General features: G+C 39.9%; 1 protein-coding gene across 2 annotated transcripts in view; it reads right to left on the bottom strand.

Annotated features, from left to right (window-relative positions):
• The window catches only part of MTMR7 (myotubularin related protein 7), a 113,751-nt gene extending 100,435 nt beyond the window's left edge, over positions 1-13,316 (bottom strand). For both annotated transcript variants that reach the window (XM_003256708.4, XM_030812329.1), the window contains exon 1: positions 13,217-13,316. In XM_003256708.4, the coding sequence (XP_003256756.1) occupies positions 13,217-13,240 (24 nt within the window). In that variant the 5' untranslated portion in view covers positions 13,241-13,316. The remainder of the gene's footprint in view (positions 1-13,216) is intronic.
• Positions 13,317-20,516: the final 7,200 nt, after the last annotated feature.

The raw sequence follows: 20,516 nt of genomic DNA, 5'->3' as shown, positions 1-20,516 counted from the left end.
TTTGAGACAGAGTCTCACTCTTACGCCCAGGCCTGACTGCAGTGGCGCGATCTCGGCTCACCGCAAGCTCCACCTCCCGGGTTCACGCCATTCTCCTGCCTCAACCTCCCGAGTAGCTGGGACTACAAGCGCCTGCAAGCACGGCCAGCTAATTTTTTGTATTTTTAGTAGCGATAGGGTTTCACCGTGTTAGCCAGGATGGTCTCGACCTCCTGACCTTGTGATCCACCCACCTTGGCCTCCCAAAGTGTTGGGATCACAGGCGTGAGCCACTGCGCCCGGCCGTTCTGGTTCCATTTCTACATATATTTTAAAGATTTTTTATGCTGTTTGTATGCTTTCCTCTAGGATTGTGTCTGCTATTACGGCAGAGAAATGCCCTTTAAAAAATTCTTGAGAATTATAGACAAAGTATGGTTTCTCATCAATTTATATTTGTTTACTGTTGAGATTGAATTTATTTTTTGCAATTATTTATAACAAGAGCAATACAACAATAGTACTGATAGTACTGATAAAAGAAAATCCTGAAATAACACTATAGCTATTGTGATAGGCACCATTCTATAGATTTACATCTATTAAGACGCTTAGACCTCACAATCACCCTAAGAGGTGAGTGAGTACTGTTGTTATCCCCATTTCACAGATGAGGAAACTAAAGTTAAATAAGTTAGTGAGCTGTAAGAGGCAGACTGAGGATTCAAAACCAGGCATTGTGGCCCCAGAGTGTGTGTTCTTAACAACTCTACCATTTTGCGTTTTGATGTTGAGAACAGGAAAGAAAATGCAGTTTAGGTTCCCATTGGCCTTACAATGCTATTTCCAGGCCCTCTGGAGCCCTGTTTGCTTCCTTGCCTCTAGAGTAATGGGCTGCCTCTATATTATCAAGCATTACCCTTGGTTTTTCTTGTCGTTGCAATTTGATTTTATCAAAAGAACAAACCTCAGTACTGTTTTGATTTAGACCTGTTTAAAGATGGATTCTTATCTAATTGTCAGGCTTTTATTGCACAATATTTAACAGCTGTTGAGGAGGTAGTCACTGTAATGAAATAGGCTCTTACTCCAAAGACAAGGCTGATAAGTTTGTTGGAATGAAGCAATCCACTTAAAAGTGTAGCTGTGGCAGGATTTTTTTTTTAAGTTTTCCAAGTAAGAAAAGATTGTCTAAGCCAAGTAATCACAGAAGTTGTGATTAAACATTCCTCAAGAATCGCCCACATTTCATGAAATCCTCACTTTTAACAGGTCTAGCAAAAGTTGAAGTCTGGTTGCCTTGCGTGGAGGCTTGGGTGTACAGAACACACGGTCTGTTATAGAACTTAATCCACATTCATTCATTCAGTGTTGTATATAAACGCAGCTAGCTGCCAGGTACCTTTCCAATGCACGGGATATGGACTGTATGCATTTGTGTGGTATGTGTATGTGTGTAGGTGTGTATATATGTTACAGAGAAAATGCTATGGAGAAAAATATAAAGAGGTAAAGTATGTTGGTTGGGGTGAGTTAGGATTGTTATTTTATATGTGATGATAAATTGGCTTTCTTGATAAAATAACATTTGAGCAAAGATCTAAAAAAGTGTAGAAGCAAACCATCTGCATATCTAAGGAAAGCAAGTTCCAGGCACAGGAAACATCTCGTGCAAAGGTGTTGAAAAAGGAGTGTGTCTGGGTATCCAGGGAGTAGTGGTCACGCAGTGAGGTCCAAGAGCAGGGAGTGGGGTAATTGTGGGAAATGAGATTTGAGGGGAGAAGGGGCAGATAATGTACAGAATTTCCCTCTGGGTGTGAGGAGACCCACGAAAGAAGTCCAAGCTCCAAATTATATTTAACAGTATCTCTGGCAAAAAAAAAAAAACTGGTGGTGGAGCGGCAAAAATGAAAAGGGGAGCAGGCAAGATTTGATAGTATTTCAGAACAGGGTGGTAGGAATGGAGGTGGGATAACCTGGATATACTTTAAAACTAGAGTGCTGAGGGTTTACTATTGGAATAGATATGGGAGGAGAGAAAAAGAGGAGCGAACGATAACTCCAAAGTTATTGGCTCCAGCACTGGAAGGGTGAATTGCCGAGATCAGAAAGAGTACAAGAGGAGAAAATTGGGAGTGAGACAAGAGGGAATCAGCTCAGTCTGGGACATAGTGAAATTGAGGTACCTATTAGATATACAAATTATTTTCTTAATAAGATCCAGGTACTATGAATCTTATGGATATTATGGATCTTATGGATAAGTTCCTTATCTTAAGGAACTGTGGAATCATAACACAAAACATATTTTATAGGGTTATTTTTTAAATCATGTATACTTTACAAAGGTCTCAAATTATTTTGAAAGTAGTCTGATATAAGTAAGTCACAATAAATTCAGTCAATCAATAAAATTCTGGAAAATTATTTAAAATTTTTTTTTAACTTTTGTGAGCACACAGTAGGTCTATATATTTACGGAGTGCATGAGATACTTTGACACAGGCATGCATTGTGTAATAATCACATCATGGTAAATGGGGTATCTAGCTCCTCAAACATTTATCCTTTGTGTTACAAACAATCCAGTTATACTCTTTTAGTTACTTTAAAATGCTAAATTATTATTATTTATTAAATTATTATTCACCCTGTTGTGCTATCAAATACTAGGTCTTACTCATTCTTTCTAACTACTGTCTGTACCCGTTAACAATTGCCACTATCCGCCCTCACCTGCCCCAGACCCCACTACCTTCTCCAGCCTCTGGTAATCATCCTTCTACCCTGTCTCCATGAGTTCAATCGTTTTAACTTTTAGCTCCCACAAATAAGCGAGAATATGTGAAGTTTGTCTTTCTGTAGCTGGCTTATTTCACTTAGCACAACGACCTTCAGTCCCATCCATGTTGCTGCACATGACAGGATCTCCTCCTTTTTTATGGCTGAATAGTACTCCATTGTATATATGTACTACATTTTCTTTATACATTCGTCTGTTGATGGCCACTTAGTGTGCTTCCAAATCTTGACTACTGTGAATAATGCTGCGATAAGCATGGGAGGGCAGATATCTCTTGGACATACTCATATATAACCAGTAGTGAGCTTGCTGGATTGTATCCTAGCTCTGTTTTTAGTTTTTCGAGGAACATCCAAACAGTTTTCCACAGTGACTGTACTAATTTACATTCCCACCAACAGTGCATGAGAGTTCCCTTTTCTTCTTACCCTTGCCAGCATTTGTTATTGCTTGTCTTCTGGATAAAAGCCATTTTAACTGGTGTGATATAGTATCTCACTGTAGCTTTGATTTGCACTTCTCTAATGATTCCTGATGTTGAGCACCTTTTCATATACCTGCTTGCCATTTGTATGTCTTCCTCTGAGAAATGTCTACTCAGACATTTTGTCTATTTTTAAATCAGATTATTAGATTTTTTCCTATAGAGGTGTTTGAGCTCCTTATATATTCTGGTTATTACTCCCTTGTCAGATGGATAGTTTACAAATATTTTCTCCCATTCTGTGGGTTGTCTCTTTGCTTTGTTTGTTGTTTCCTTTGCTGTGAGGAAGCTTTTTAACTTGGTAGGGCAAGAGATATGGGTCTAGTTTCATTGATCTGGATATGGATATCCAGTTTTCTAAGCACCATTTATTGAAGAGACTGTCTTTTTCCCAATATGTGTCGTTGGCACTATTTTCAAAAACAAGTCCACTGTAGGTGTGTGGATTTGTTTCTGGGTTTCTTATTCAGTTCCAGTAGTCTATGTCTCTGTTTTTATGCCAATACCATACTGTTTTGGTTATGGTAGCTCTGTAGTATAATTTGAAGTCAGGTAATGTGATTCCTCAAGTTTTGTTCTTTTTGCACAGAATACATTTGGCTATTCTGGGTCTTTTGTTATTCTATATAACTTTTACGATTTTTTCTATTTCTGTCAAGAATGGCATTGGCATTTTGATAGGGATAGTATTGAATTTGTAGATTGCTTTTGGTTGTATGGACATTTTAACAATATTTATTATTCCAATCCATGAACATGGAATATCTTTTCAGTTTTTGCGTGTCCTCTTCAATTTCTTTCATCAGTGTTTTATAGTTTGCCTTTTATAGATCTTTTACTTCTTAGGTTAAATTGCTTCCTAGGTATTTTATATTATTTGTAGCTATTATAAATAGGATTGGTCTCTTGATTTCTTTTTCACATTGTTCACTGTTGACATACATGAATGCTACTGTTTTTTGTATTTTGATTTCATATCTTGCAACTTGACAGAATTCTTTGTCAGTTCCAATCGTTTTTTGGTGGAGTCTTTAGGTTTCTCCAAATATAAGATCATCTCATCTGCAAACAAGGATAATTTGACTGTTTCCTTTCCAGTTAAGATGCTTTCAGTGCGAGGAGACCCATGAAAAAAGTCCAAGCTCCAAATTATATTTAACAGTATCTCTGGCAAAAATAAACTGGTAGGGGACCAGCAAAAAAGGAAAGGCGACCGGGCAAGAATTGACAGTATTTCAGAATAGGGTAGTAGGAATGGAGGTGGGATAACCTGGATAAGCTGATGATTTACGATTGGAATAGATATGGGAGGAGAGAAAAAGAGGAGTGAAGGATAACTCCAAAGTTATTGGCTCCAGCACTGGAACGGTGGATCGCCGAGATTGGAAAGAGTACAAGAGGAGAAAATTGGTGTGAAGCAAGAGGGAATTAGCTCAGTTTGGGACATAGTGAAACTGAGGTACCTATTAGATACACAAATTATTTTCTTAATAAGATCCAGATACTATGAATCTTATGGATATTATAGATCTTATCAGTACTATCAGTACTATTATTGTATTGCTCTTGTTATAAACAATTGCAAAAAATAAATTCAATCTCAACAGTAAACAAATAAACATAAATTGATGAGAAACCATACTTCATCTATAACTCTCAAGAATTTTTTAAAGGGTATTCCTCTGCCATACTAGCAGACACAATCCTAGAGGAAAATATACAAACAGCATCAAAAATCTTTAAAATATATACAGAAATGGAACCAGAAAAGATACCTGAGAAACTTAATCTGAGGTAATAGAGACTTACACAACAATTTAAATACATTGATGTTTATCAGGTTGTTTTGCTGGTGGTGGTTTTGTTTTGTTTTTGTTTTGTTTTGTTTTGTTTTTTGAGACGGAGGCTTGCTCTGTGGCCCAGGCTGGAGTGTAGTGGTGTGATCCCAGCTCACTGCAACCTCTGCCTCCTAGGTTCAAGTGATTCTCCTGCCTCAGCCTCCAGAGTAGCTAGGATTACAGGCACTGGCCACTATGACTGGCTAATTTTTGTATTTTATATTAGTAGAGACAGGTTTGTAAATTAGTAGAGACAGGGTTTCACCATGTTGGCCAGGCGGGCCTTGAACTTCTGACCTCAAACCATCCATCCGCCTTGGCCTCCCAAAGTGTTGGGATTACAGGCGTGAGCCACTGAGCCCAGCCTATCAGTTATTTATTATAGTGACAATATAGAGATAAATTAAATGTCAAATACTAGGGGGTTAACTGTCAAGAACTAGGAAGCGTTTGAAATTTGAACCTGCTTACAACCTAACAAGTAGCCTCCCAGTGTTTCATATGCTGGCAGAAGACACAAGACTTCTGGGTCAGAGACAAAGGATATTCGTATTCTCTGTACACGAGGAGGGAGAAGCTTTATCTTCATATTGACTCTCCACGCTACCCCTCCCAAGTCTAAGGGGCAATATGGAGCAGTCCACATGGATGGTAGACACAGTAGGGCTCTGAGTCCTAGATGAGGAACCTTAGAGACACAGAGTTTAAGAAATGCCCATCACATGAACAGGATGCAAGTAATCTTTTGTAACGATAACATTATCTTTATTACCCTGGATAGCAAATAAATCTGCCCTCTGCTACTAAGGAAGAAGCTATTCCTCTCTTTCAAGGTAGTTCATTGTAAAATCATCCTTGAAAAGATAGTTTAGAATAAAAGTGCAAAACTGCAAAAGGCCATGGAGAATTGCCTCCAGACACTAAATAACATATGGTCATCATTATAATGTGGACTATGTGGTTATAAAAAAAATCACTTTTGAGAAGGTTTAACAAAATGAGAAAAATATTTTGACATATTAAAAAACACGTTCTCATTCCCCGAAACTATACACACACACACACACACACACACACACACACACCCCACAGAGAAAATGGACATGATTTTCTTTTAAATTGCACTGTTTTATATATGTAAACAAAAACACTAATATATACACAGCATTTTTTTCTGGATTTTGAAATTATGCAGAATTACTATTTTCTTTCTGCTCCTTTGAGCTAAATTTTCTCCTAATGTATGACTTTTAAAATCAGAAAAAGGCTTTCTAGAAAATATACGTAGATACGACACAAAAAGCACAAGTGACAAAAGAAAATATAAGTTGGACTTCATCAAAATTAAAAACTTTTTGTGCTTCAAGGGACATCAAAACAGGGAAAAGAAAACCTACAGAATGGGAGGAAATGTTTACAAGTCGTATAACTGACTAAGGATTTGTATCCAGATTACATAATTTTGCAACTCAATAATTTAAGAAAAAGAAGAAAGAAACAAAGGAACTGAATAAGCATTTCTCCAAAAAAGACAGGAAAATGGTTGATAAGCATATGAAAACATGCTCAATATCATTAGGCATTAGAAAAACACAAATCAAAACCAGGATGAGATACCACTTCATACCCACCTGAATGGCTAAAATAAAAAACAATGACAAGTGTCGGTGATGATATGGAAAAACTGGAACCCTTACACAATATTGTGGAGGTTCTGAAATAGAGCAGCCACTTCGGAAAATAATTTGGCAGTGCCTTGAAATGATAACACAAAGCTGCTATACGATTCAGCAACTCTGTTCTCAGAGAAATGAAATTCTATCCAAGAGAAATACAAACATATGTCCACACAAAAACTTACCACTGAAGTTCATAGCAGCATTATTCATAATTGCCAAAACATGGTTACACAAATCTCCCTCAACTGATAAATGTATAAACAAAATGCAGGATTAGCCACAGAACAGATAAAACGAAATGAAGTACTGATACATGCTACAACTTAGAAAAACCTTAAAAACATTAAGTGAAAACAAGAGGTCACAAAGTCCACATATTCTATGATTAAATTTAAAATGTCCAGAAAAACAAACATACATAGAGACAGAATGTATATTTAGTGTTTACCCTGGGCGGGGTGAGGGAGAAATGGAGACTGATTGCTAATGGGTATAATGTTCCTTTTTGGGGTAATGAAAATGTTCTAAAATTAGATGATGATGGTGGTACAACTCTGGGAATATACAAAAAAATCACAGAATTGCATACTTTAGAAAGGTAAATTTTATGCTACGTAAATTATACTTCAATAAAGCTATTGAAATACACACACTATACACACACACTAAATCACCCATTATTAAAATGGGGAAAATATAAATAGATAATTCAAAAAGTAACAAAATGGTCAGTAAACATATTTCTGGAAAAGCTTCAACCTCACTAGTAAAAAGAAATACACTAAAAGAATGAAGTGCTATTCTCCCCTTTAAATCAGCAAAAAATAACCTTAAATAATAAAGCAATGGTACAGTAAGAAAGATAGTCTATATTCTATTACTGAAAGTGTTAAATGACATAACGTTTTTGGAAAGTCATTTGGTAATATATACCAACTATAAAACTACTCATCTTCTTTGACACACTAATTCCATCTAGGGTTCTATTCTAGGGAAGAAATCACACGCAGATAATAATGAGATGTTCATCAGGACATTACTATAACAGCCCTAAAATGGGGAAGTGGTAAATATAATGAAATTTTCATAGGATTAAAAAAAGCCCCACATAATCTTCCAAAAGAATGTTTTGAACACTGCAATATGGCACGTTTAAAGAAGCAAACTACAAAATTGAACTGGCTGATCCTAAATTTCTAAGCAAACAATGTTTAGTATACGCAAAGACAAAAAACACCAGAAGAAAATGTACCCAAATATTAACAGTGGCTAATTTCTACATGTAGTCCATATTACTTTTATAACAAGAAAATTATTATTTGCTAAAGGAAGATAAAAGAAGAGGTAACCCTTGGAGCTGATGGTATACTGACAGAGAATGATCAAGAGAAAGCAAACCTCATGGATCTGCTGATGTCCGTCCATCACTGACAGAACTTGAAAATGAGATCACTATTTGTCCATGGTGAAAACAAAATTGTATAATTATAAGTTGGTGAGTTCAACATTAATTCTGGCAGGGCTCTAAAATGAGTTATTTAATGGACCTTTGTGCGAACCTAAAAATTGGAAAGCATCAATCAGCAAGAACATCATGGATTCGCCTTCATCATTTCAGAAGACTTCCTTTCTTTCTTTGATGAGCTCTTTGGCAACGTGATGAAGGACAAACTTATCAACTGCTAGATGACATCAAACTGAGATAACTACTGAATCCGCTATTAGGATCAAGATCCTGAGAGATGGGGGCAAGTGGCTTAAGAAGTCACTTCTGCTCTTGGATAAGATAATGAATGAGGTAATAGAAAGCAAGTTGATTAAATAGTGGATGGTACCAAATGGACAGGAACAGCATACGCATATCAGCATCCAAAAAAGAGTAAGAGATAAGCAAAACTCTGAATTCAACAAGATAATATTCAACATAGATAAGTATAAGATACTATCATCAAGTCTAACTACTAATGGGTAACTTGATGGGCATCATCAAGTTTAACTACTAATGGGCTAACTACTAATGGATTTATTTTGGGGGTGATGAAAGTGTTCTAGAACGAGACGGTGGTGATGGCTGCACAATACGTAAATATACTAAAACCACTGAATTGTGCATTTTAATAAAAATGGTGAATTTTACATTATTTGAATTTTATCTCATTAAAATATATATAATTGCAAAATATGTTTCATATACATCTCACATATTATGTCAGATACACTGACATCCACAAATATTTCACACTAATACTATAAGATTCACCATACTGTCAAGTAGTATTGTATACAACTGTACAATGCACAAGAGGCCTGGATTAATAAAGCAAATTCTTAAAAATAAAGTAATTAGGCTGGGCACAGTGGCTCACACCTGTAATCCCAGCACTTTGGGAGGCCGAGGCAAGTGGATCACCTGAGGTCAGGAGTTCAAGACCAGTCTGGCCAACATAGTGAAACCCCTGTCTCTACTAAAAATATATAAATTACCTGGGTGTAGTGACACATGCCTGTAGTTCCAGCTACTTGGGAGGCTGAAGTAGGAGAATCACTTGAACCCAGGAGATGCAGGTTTCAGTGAGCCAAGATCACACCACTGCACTCCAGCCTGGGCAACAGAGCAAGACTCCGTCTCAAAAACAAACAAACAAACAAAAAGTAATGAATTAATTATGCATTCTTCACTAATTCAATTGTTAATTTATTTACTGCATGCTTAGTTGGTCCCAAGCACTGTGTGTAGATACAAAGAGTGAACAAAATATAATCCCTACCATTACAGGACTTCCATCAAGCAGGGGAGCTTGACATTAAATGAACATAACTCAAATAAATTTAGCAACTGTAATGAGGAACCTAAGGGGAAAACACAAGGTGTTATGATAAAACACAACAGGCAGATCTGATTTAGATGGCGGAGTTGGACAATAGCCTGACAAATCACAATTTGAAACTAGAAAGATGAGGTATTTAGCCAGGTGAAGAGTGAGAACTAATGTCCCCCCAGATGGAACAGCAGTGCAAAAGTCGTGAGGCAGAAAAGAACTGGTTCCATTGGAGAACTCTGTGAAGACAAGTTGTGATCAGAGGGTTGTGGATAAGAAGAAGATTGTCACAAAATGAGGCTGGAGAAGTAGGAAGGGCTCAGTCTACACAGGGCCTTACGAGCCATTCTGGGGATTCTCACTTTATATCTTGGGTACGAAGGGAAGCTACCCAGGAAATTTAGCAGGGAAGTGGCATGATCAATTTGAGACATAAAAGCGTCATCCAGGCCCCTCTGTGAGAAAGGGATTAGAAAAGAGCAAAAAAATAAATCAGGAGACCAGTCAGGGTCAGACTAGGGGGTAGGTGTAGAAAGGAAGAGAAGACATTTGCAAGGTCTGTTTTGGAGGTTATCACTATTTCAAAACTCAAATTTACACATGTGGGAAAAAATGCCTTCCAGAAAGACCAAAGCATATAAAGTAGAGATCACTTACCAGGATCCTGGACACATTCGCCTCAATCTAGTAACAAACTAAATCCTACAAACACTTCAAGCTACTTCCAGGAGCCCTGAAGTCTTTTCATTTAACTTGAAAAGTTCAGGAGCAGCACTTGAACCCAAATTACGCCTAAGCTTCCAGCAAGTTTTCAGAGTGGTAAAGAAAGCCAGACAGTGAAGTAGAAATCTAGAAGTTCACTGGGATGAGTACAGGTAATACTTGGTGTCCCCCCTTTAACCCAACTGCAAACCAGCTTGTCCTTGGAACTTTTTTTTCCCTCTAGAGGAACCATTCTGGAAGAGAAGCACTCTGCTTAGCATATGCTCTGTTAAAGGCTTCAGTTAAACATACATGCACCCCCAGAAAGAAATATGTGCAAAGCATTCCAGATTATGGACGTGCATCTGTCTCCTTAAACTGCACTCCAGAGACTAAAGCAGAACACAGAGGCTGTCATGGATATTACAGTCTACAGTGAGTGAATGACTTCCATTGTAACAGAAAAGCAACTGTACATTATACATGCATACATTCTTTTCCTCTTAAAACTCTACTACCCACATGGTAAATACTGCTTTAAACCCACAATGGGCCAGATAAACAAACTTTGTATATACTCCTTGCAAACCCAAGACATGAAACCATGAAATCGAAGGAAATTTACCTGCAGTTTCACCAGCTATAATGGAAGCAAATAATAAAGATGAATATGACCAGTAACAACTATATATTTATCTCTGCAAGCATTGTAAGTGATCTTGTTCTCTTTTTCATTTAGACTGTGAAAATTAATTTTGCCCTTAAAAATGTAAAACAAAAGGAGGATGTTATTTAACCTCAAGGAATCATTTATCTTTGAACGCTGTTATTCTTTTCAGCTTCTTTAGGGTTGTAATTGTTTATTACAATATATATTTATACAACTACATGACCACTGTTGAAAATGCTCCTAGTCCTCCTTAAGTCCTTCCATGTTAACACGGCTCTTCTAAGAAGGCTTCCCTTGACCTTGAGGGCAGAGCTGATGCTCTATTCAGTCTCCCCCTCTACCCACCGCACCTTGCACATGTCTCTATCATACACTGACATATTTACAACTGCCTCCCCTTCCAGACCGTGAGTTCCTGGATGCTGCCAGCACTTAACACAGAGCCTGGCACGTGAAAGGTTCTAAATGCTTGTGGAATAAAATAAACGAACAAATGAATCTGATCCATCCAAACTCTGTAATTTCTTATTTTTTTCACCAGCATGATCCCAAATGTTAATGACCCACCCAATTCAATAACACTTCAGACAATTTTCCATTTTCCCCCAATTTCTTTCCATTTCCAGATAAATAAGGATTTCTGACTTCAAGTACTGCACTGCTTAGAGAGTATCCATAAACACCAATTTTAAGAGTAAGTGAGAATGCTGTTTGCAACTCAGGTTTACACGTGACTTTGTACCAGGTGGCTTTGTATATACAAGAGAAAAGGCCTTGACTCCCCCAAATTCATATTCTATTACAAAGTGGCATCCACTGCCATGTCACCCTATCATTCTTGCTATTGACATCCATATCAGCTATTACTTTTACAAAGCGCCCCCCTCATCATGGAAGGAGGAAGAATGCCCTTGGCAAGGGCAGAGTCCATGAGTTAAATTCATCCTTCTGGAATAAATTATTTAGTGCCACTTAAACTCTGAAAGCTTTGAACCACCTATCCTGTGGTTTATAGCATTGTCTTCTAAGTTTACAATTTCCTGATTGTGAAGCGACAACTCAATTCCCTAGTGCAAAATCAATACAATTTAAATTTACTGTCGGAACTCACATTCTCCAGCAAACTAAAAGATTTCTTCTTTCAATGACATGAGATCACTTTAATCTGCTTTTACCAAAAGGTACTCAGGAACTATTCAAAAATTTAGGAATGAATTCCTGCTGGCCATAAAGCAATTGCTCCCACCCCTCTTAAATGTGTGGGATCCCTGGAACCACCTGAGCTATGGCCACTCTGACCTAGCTGTGACCTGTCAGGGGCGTACATTTTGAATGGAAGTTCATCCTGCAAAAACGCAAGGAGCTGTGGTGGTAGTAACAACAGCCAGCCAGTAGGGTTTTAAAACATATTCTTTCACTCATTTAGGGTTTTTATCAGGCAGTAACGTCGATCATCATTTTCATTCTAAATTAGATTATCAGTACAACTGAGTAGGAAGATTTGGTACAGCGATCAACGTTTCCAACGTTAATTTACTGGAGTGATCAGGGACCATTCGCTTTTGTTGATTAGCAAAAGCTGGTGTTGTTTAAAACACAACAGTGCGTGAAGAATCCGTAAGCTGCATCCTTTTCTCTACCGAACAAAACAGACTGGAAAAGGCAAGAACACACCATCATTCAACCTACAATGAATATTGATCATCCGTTCTGTGTAAGGCCCCTTGCAGCTGCTACGCTGAGGATGAGGATGGGGCCTGGGAAGGCCGAGTCGGGTGGGCCTGACACCCTAGATTTAACAAGCTTCCGAGCGCAGGAGCCCATCTGCATTCAGCTCGTTTTCCTTGCACCTGTCACCGAAGGGCTTATTTCCCTTTCAACTACTCTGAGCGGCCAACAGCTAAACGAGAAAGCCTCGTGCCAGGAGAAAGAAGCGTTGATCAACACCCAGTTACTAGCAGACAGCTGAGGTTTCCTCCCGTCCACCCCTGTGTCCACTGTGCACCCCCAAAACCAAGAGGTCAGACCCAGCAGCAGCTAAGGCTAGACCTGGAAGGCAGCAAGAGAACGACCGGGCTCGCAGGCACCCCGGGATGCTCAGGCACTGCCTGCTCCTCCCTCGCCCGCGGTCCAGGCTCCGCCGGCGCCCCGCAGAGCAGTCGGCCTCCCGCGCCCTCAGCATCCCTCCTCCTCCTCCCCCATCTCCTCCCGTCCCGACTCCGCCCGCGCTGGTGCCACCAACCTTGGGCGTGCGGATGTGCTCCATGGCTGGCCCACGTCTGCAGGGTCCCGGGCGGGCGCGGCCTCACGCACCTGCGCGCGTCTGCGGCGCGGGGGAGGGGGCTTCGCGCCCGGGAGTGGGCGGGACGCGGTCTTGGCTCCGCCCCTAGGTGCTCCGCGCGCGGCGTGCGGACCTGGGGCTCCCGCGCGGCCCTAGAGAGCCCACCTCCGCGCCTGCTCCCGCCTGCGCCCACCTGGGACGCCGCCGCGACGCGCCTCTGCCTGGGGTTGCCGGGGCGAGGGCTGCTCGCTCTCTCTTAAGAGGGGCAGCCGGCAAAGCACTATGCGGCCACTGTTACCCAAGACACAAAGAGGGCCTTGTTTTGGGTGTGGCGTCCTGGAAGAGAGATGGGGAGTGCACGCTGCTCCACACCTTCCCTGGGCTTGCTTCTAGGGCGACCCAGGATAGGTAGGATTTCAGGGTGGGGCGGAAAAGAAGGCTGCCACAGACACTCTAAACCCAGGACGGTCTCGTGGGCTCGACGTCTGTGTTTCATCCCAGGCGCTGCCGGCATAGCACTGGGGGTGCGGGTGGAAATAATAGCAGCAGTGTTAGCGCCTTGGTAAGCGCGCTGCTAAGTCAGGCATCTGACATCCACCTGCGACTTCACTGTTGCAGGCGACATTTTTCCCTTGGCACGGTGTTGGGTGTTCATTTGCCTTCTTTATTTAGCTCCAACTGAACTGAGAGATAGAGATACAAAGCATCTATTATGCGGTACCATTTCCCTATTGATGATATTAACAGTAGTTGGTGCCATTGTTAGTGTTAGGCCCCTTGGGAAAAGCCAAAGAGAAGAAGAACGCCCTGCAGTTTTTTTTTTCTTGCAGCCCTAAGAGTACAATGCTCCACCGTAAGTAAAATTTTATAGAACTCTACATAGTTCTGTTCAATTTTTTCCTCGCTGTTACTCATCTTTCAGGCTGGATTGTGATTTTTTTTTTTTTTTTTGACCATAGAGACTCTGCTTACCTTTTTTTATCTAATACCTGGACACATTGCAGCCTTCCAACAAATAATTAATAGGGTGTTGAATTTATTTTAAAAATTCCAGATCCCTCTTTCACACATCTTCTACTATTTCATCCTCCTACTGCTTTGGAAGGCAATTAGCACAAGTACTATAAAGCACCATTTGCATATGTCATGATTGACCCGGGGCATAATTTCTTCTTTAGCGAAGAAGACCAGGAATAGCGTCAAGAGCACTCTAGTGCCAACTCACACACCGGCCTCAGTCTCCTCGTTTATAAAACGAGAAAGTCTTCTGCCTAGATGATCTCAAAGTTAGCTGTCATCTCCAAATTCCATTAATACAAAGAATCTTATATAGTTTTGTGGAGGGGAACATTCTAAATAGGCAAATGATATTGAAATTATGTGCTTTCAGGGTTCTATTTTTCTACTGGTGAGCTAATTAAAAGCCTGCTTGGTAATTTTTGCATGAACGTGTTTCTGACCTGTGGCTTATTATACTCTATTTTAAAAAAACACTAATTGGTAGCTGAAGGGAGGTAAGTCTGAACAATTTAAGTAGCCTAATGTTAAGATATTAGATCACAAACTGTATTGGTCCCTAACAACCACAAAGAATTTTCTGATACTTAAAGTGTCATATAGCCCCCTAAGCTTCACTGCTGTTCCAACACCACCTAGCAGGGCAGAAGAGATTGAAAAAGTAGCAAGAATTGGAGGGCAGTAAGGTGAGGGAACCGAGAGTATGTTGCTGAAACGTCTGGCTTTATTCATCCTAAGTAGGGAGAAAAGAAAAACTAGCCATTCATTTACTCAGAAAATATTGCTGTGATTTAACTATTGGTCATACTCAAGGTATCATGGCAAATGCTGGAAGATTGAAGGGAGTCCCAGATAAGAAGGACACTAAATCCTGTAATTGTGATATGGCCAACACCAAGGAAATAAAAGGTAGACCAACTAAGGTGGTGACAGAGCATGTGGCAATGCTAAAAAAGCCTCAAGAAGAATGATTTACTTACTGCATTTTTCCTGTTACTTTGAGAAAAATCAGTGGATAGACTTAGAATCATGTACTTCTTGAAGTTTGATATTTGGTGTGTCTGGAATGAACCGCAGTCCAGTAGGATGAATAGTGCATCTCTGAGTCTGAGTCTGAGTCTTCACAGAGCAAAAATCTCTCCATCTGGCCCCAGGCCAAGAAATGAGAAGGGAAGGGAAAAAAAAAAAGAAAAAAAAAAAGCTTATTTTTCCAACTCTATGTAATTTGCAGATGGAGCCACACTCAAATTTACACTAAATCAGCCTATGTCCACAGAGTTGGGAAATGGCTATTTTTTTGTCTACTGTTTGTGACTCTTGGATGGAAAATAAGTGTATTCAACAAAACTATTTTTACCACCAAGCAAAGCAAGAGTTAAGATCTAGTTACCTGCGTGTCCAACTAAATGTGTTTTCCCTTGCCAAGGCACACTGTAGTTGTCCTCATTTTATCATCAGTGTCTGGGATTTTTGCCTTGTGAAATGGCAGATATTACTGTGCACATCAATATTTAACTCTCCTATCCTACCTGGGAACACAGACACTACACTTCTCAACTCCCTTGCTATTGAATGGGGCCATGTGACTGGTTTTGGCCAATGGACTGTGGAAGCGGCTTATGTCACTTCTGGGCCAAACCCCTACGAAGCCCCTGTGTGGCCCGTCATTTCTCTCATCTCCTGTCTTGATGATGTGGAGGTCACATGTTGAGGTTAAAGAGAAAAGGCCGGGTGTGGTGGCTCATGCCTATAACCCTAGCACTTCGGGAGGCCAAGACGGGCAGATCACCTGAGGTCAGGAGTTCGAGATCAGCCTGGCCAACATGGTGAAACCCCATCTCTACTAAAAATATGAAAATTAGCCAAGTGTGGTGGTGGGCATCTGTAATACCAGCTGCTTGGGAGACTGAAGCAGGAGAATCGCTTGAACCGGGAGGCAGATGTTGCAGTGAGCCAATATCGTGCCACTGCACTCCATCCTGGGTGATAGCACAAGACTCTGTCAAAAAAATAAAAATATAAATTTTTTTATAAAGGCAAGAAAATAATAATGAATTTGCTCTTCACGTTTGAAGAAACTTTGGCCCCAAACTATTCAGTATTCGAATGAAATGAGACAAGAGAGAAACAACCTGTATCTCTATTACCATTAGCTTACATTATTACAACAACTACTCTGCAAAGCCACAGCTGATTCTTTTGTGAGTGAAAAGAACACTTTTGTTGTTGTTGTTGTCACATAAAGCCACTGAACTTTAACGCTCAATTTAGCCTAGCCTATACTATGTTGAAGTGGAAAGGGAATTTGAGAGTGAAAATAATGTACTGTCTCTGCCTTTGTGTTTCTGATTTTTTTTTAAAGAGGGAGTTGATAATGCCTTTAAAGATCTCTAGGGACACCTAACCATATGCAAGACCCAAACTACTTGATTGCAAGTTACCAAACATCTTCTAGAGAATTCTTCTTATGGAAGTTTTCTCACATAGATAATTCAGTTGCAAATACTTTTGCTAACAGAATTTTAAAATACGAACTTGATTTTAACTGGGCACTTTCCCAAAATCCTGTGATATTCAATGGCCTGAGGAGATTTGAATTCTCATCAAAAACACTTGCAAGACTTTTTCCAGAATACTTACATTTCTCCTGAGGCAACACAAACTGCTGATCTGGCAGTGAGACCAAAACGTGTTTCCTTGGGGATGTCATTGCTAATGATTGCAAACTCAATACGATCCTATTCAGTGTAATTAAACCCAAATGGACCTATTATAAGTGGAGGAGGGAACACATCTCTGAACAAACTCAGCCTCATCTGGAGTCACTCAGTAAGACAGGGTCAGAGCTGCATTTGGGGTTCTGCCCGGCAAAAAGTAAAAGCAGCATCTCTTCACGATTTTTATGAACTCGATGATGCAATCAATGTATCAGTGTCTCTGTTGGCCTTGCCCTATAACAAAGATGTGGAGGAAAAGCACTGGGTGGATTGCAGTCAGCTCTGCCCTTTTTCTAGGAGCCAAAAGGGAAATTCTAGGGCAGCATGAAAAGAGTATTTACTCTGTGAACAGTCAAGGCTTTAAAATAGCCTCCTCCCAAAACTATGAAACTGCTGGAATAAAACATAGGGGAAACTCTTCAAGACACTCATCTCGGCAAGGATTTTTGGGATAAGAACTCAAAAGCTTAGGCAGCAAACACAGAAGGAAACAAGGGGGATTACATTAAATTTAAAAGCTTCTATACAATAAAGGAAATGACAGAGTAAAGAGACAGCCTGCAGAAGGGGAGAAAATATTTGCAAACTACGCATTTGCCAAGGGGTTAATATCCAGAATATAAAAGGAATTCAAACAACTCAACAGCAGAAAAACCAAATAGTCTGATTTTAAAATGGGCAAAAAACCTGAGCAGAGATTTCTCAAAATGAGACCTACAAATGACTAACAGGTCTATGAAAAAATACTCAATATCACTAATCATTAGGAAAATGCAAATGAAAACCACAGTGAGCTATCACCTCACCCCAATTAGAATGACTATGATCAAAAAGACTAACAATAACTAATGCTGGCAAAGATGCAAAGAAATGGGAACCCTTATGCACTGTTGGCAGGACTGTAAATTAGTACAGCCATTATAGAAAACGGTATAGAGCTTCCTCAAAAAATTAAAAATAGAACTACCGTATGATCCAGCAATCTCACCAGGGGGTATTTATCCAAAGGAAATCAAATCACTATGTTGAAGAAATATCTGCACTCCCAGTTTATTGCAGCACTATTCACAGTAGCCAAATATGAAATCAACCTAAGTGTCCATCAATGGATGAATAGATAAAGAAAATGTTGTAGAGATACATAGTGAAATACTATCCAGCCATAAAGAATGAAACCCTGTCATTTGTGACAATATGGATGAACCTTGAGGACATTATAAGTGAAATAAGCAGGGCACAGAAAGACCCATACCGTGTGATCCCACTCATTTGCAGAATCTTAAAAAGCTGATCTCGGCCAGGCGCGGTGGCTCACACCTGTAATCCCAGCACTTTGGGAGGCCAAGGCAGGTGGATCACAAGGTCAGGAGATGGAGACCATCCTGACTAACACAGTGAAACCCCGTCTCTACTAAAAAATACAAAAAATTAGCCGGGCGTGGTGGCGGGCGCCTGTAGTCCCATCTACTTGGGAGGCTGTGGCAGGAGAATGGTGTGAACTCGGGAGACAGAGCTTGCAGTGAGCTGAGATCATGCCACTGCACTCCAGCCTGGGCGACAGAGCGAGACTCCATCTCAAAAAAAAAAAACAAAAAGCTGATCTCATGAATGTCCAGAGTAAAATACTGGCTACCAGAGGCTACGGAAAATCTGGAAGAGGTGGGTATGTGAAGAGATGAGTCAGTGAGTACAAAATTACAGTTAGATGGAAGGAATAAGTTCTGGTGTTTTATTCCATACTATGGTGACTATAGTTAACACTATCGTATTGTATATCTGAAAATAACTAGAAAAGAGGACTTTGAATGTTCTCACCACAAAGAAATGATCAATGTTTGAGGTGATGGATATGCTAATTACCCTGATTTGCTCATTACACAGTGTATACGTGTATCAAAATATCACACTGAATCCCATAAATATGTGCAATTATATGTTGATTAAATAGAAGAATAAAACCTTTTATAATAAAATATTTTAACATTTAAAAATAATTAAAATAGCAATAAAATAGCCTCCTGTATTTTGTTCTCCCTCCAGGAACGCATACGGCTCAAGTTCAAGTCTGTGTCTTCAGGACACTTATTTTCAATTACTTTTTTTTTTTTTTTTTTGAGATGAGTCTCACTGTTGCTCAGGCTAGAGTGCAGTGGCACGATGTCGGCTTACTGCAAACTCCACCTCCCAGGTTCAAGCGATTCTTATGCCTCAGCTTCCCGAGTAGCTGGGTTACAGGCACCTGCCACCATGCCCAGCTAATTTTTGTATTTTTTAGTAGAAACAGGTTTACACCATGTTGGCCAGGCTGGTCTCGAACTGCTGACCTCAAGTGATCCACCCACCTCGGCCTCCCAAAGTGCTGGGATTACAGGCGTGAGTCACCGCTCCCACCCAGGACACTTATTTTCTTATTCCCTTCCCACTTCTATCCTTTCAACCATCACTTGGATGCAGATAATTCCCATGTCAGTATTTCCAGTCCTGAATTCTCTCCCTACATGCCATATTATATTTCCATCTACCTGCTGAGTACTTCTACTTGGATGTCCCATCAATAACCCTAATGTCACAAACCAGATACAGTGAAGAACATGGGTTCTGAAGGCAGAAAGACCTATATTCAAATCACAACTCTGGCACATATTAGCTGTGTGACCTGAGCCAAGTTATTTAACCACTCTCAGTTTTAGGCTTCTTGCCTGTAAGATGGAATAATGATAATGCTATGTTTGTGTCTCCCCAAAATGCATATGTTGAAATCCTAACAACCAAGGGGATGATATCAGGAGATGGGACCTTTGGGAAGGGGAACCTTCAGGAGGGATGGGGACAATAAAAATGCTGTGGTCTGAGTGTTTGTGTTTCCCCAAAATGCAAATGTTAAAATGTTAAGTGCCAAGATGACGATATTAAGAGATGAGACCTTTGGGAGGTGGGTCTTTGGCATTCACTAAACTGCCCTCATGAATGATATGAGTGCCCTTCTAAAAAGTGGCCTGAGAAAAACCTCTTACATCTTCCACCATGTGAAACTACAGTGAAAAGATAGCCGTCTATGAATCCAGAAGCAGGCTCTCATCAGACACTGAATTGGCCAGCACCTTGATTTTGGACTTCCCAGCCTCCAGAACCATGATAAATAAATCCCTATTCTTTATAAGCCATTCTGTTTATGGTATTTTGTTACAGCAGCCTGAATGGACTAAGACAAACAATATCTGTAATGATAATATCTGTAAAAAAAAAAAATCCGTTCCTCAGTTTGAGTAGTTGGCATATATATGGGTATTCATCATAGTATTTCCTGTATTTTTATACATGCCTTAGGTAGGTCAAAATGAAAATAGAATTAATAGCAAAAATGCGGGATCATTATACTTCCTTGTTAAGGGTAGACATGCCAATTTACTGAAATTGAGCATATGACATATTACATGACAAATATTTATTGAGTGTTCATTTTATGCTAAGCACTGGGGACAAAAGTATGATCAAAACAATCACAGTCCCTGCCCTCAAGGTGTTTC

The sequence above is a fragment of the Nomascus leucogenys genome, chromosome 4 (genome assembly GCF_006542625.1).
Source record: "Nomascus leucogenys isolate Asia chromosome 4, Asia_NLE_v1, whole genome shotgun sequence".
NCBI lineage: Eukaryota > Metazoa > Chordata > Mammalia > Primates > Hylobatidae > Nomascus > Nomascus leucogenys.
Note: the sequence above shows the minus strand (reverse complement) of the source record. Positions and strands in the feature narration are given on the sequence as shown.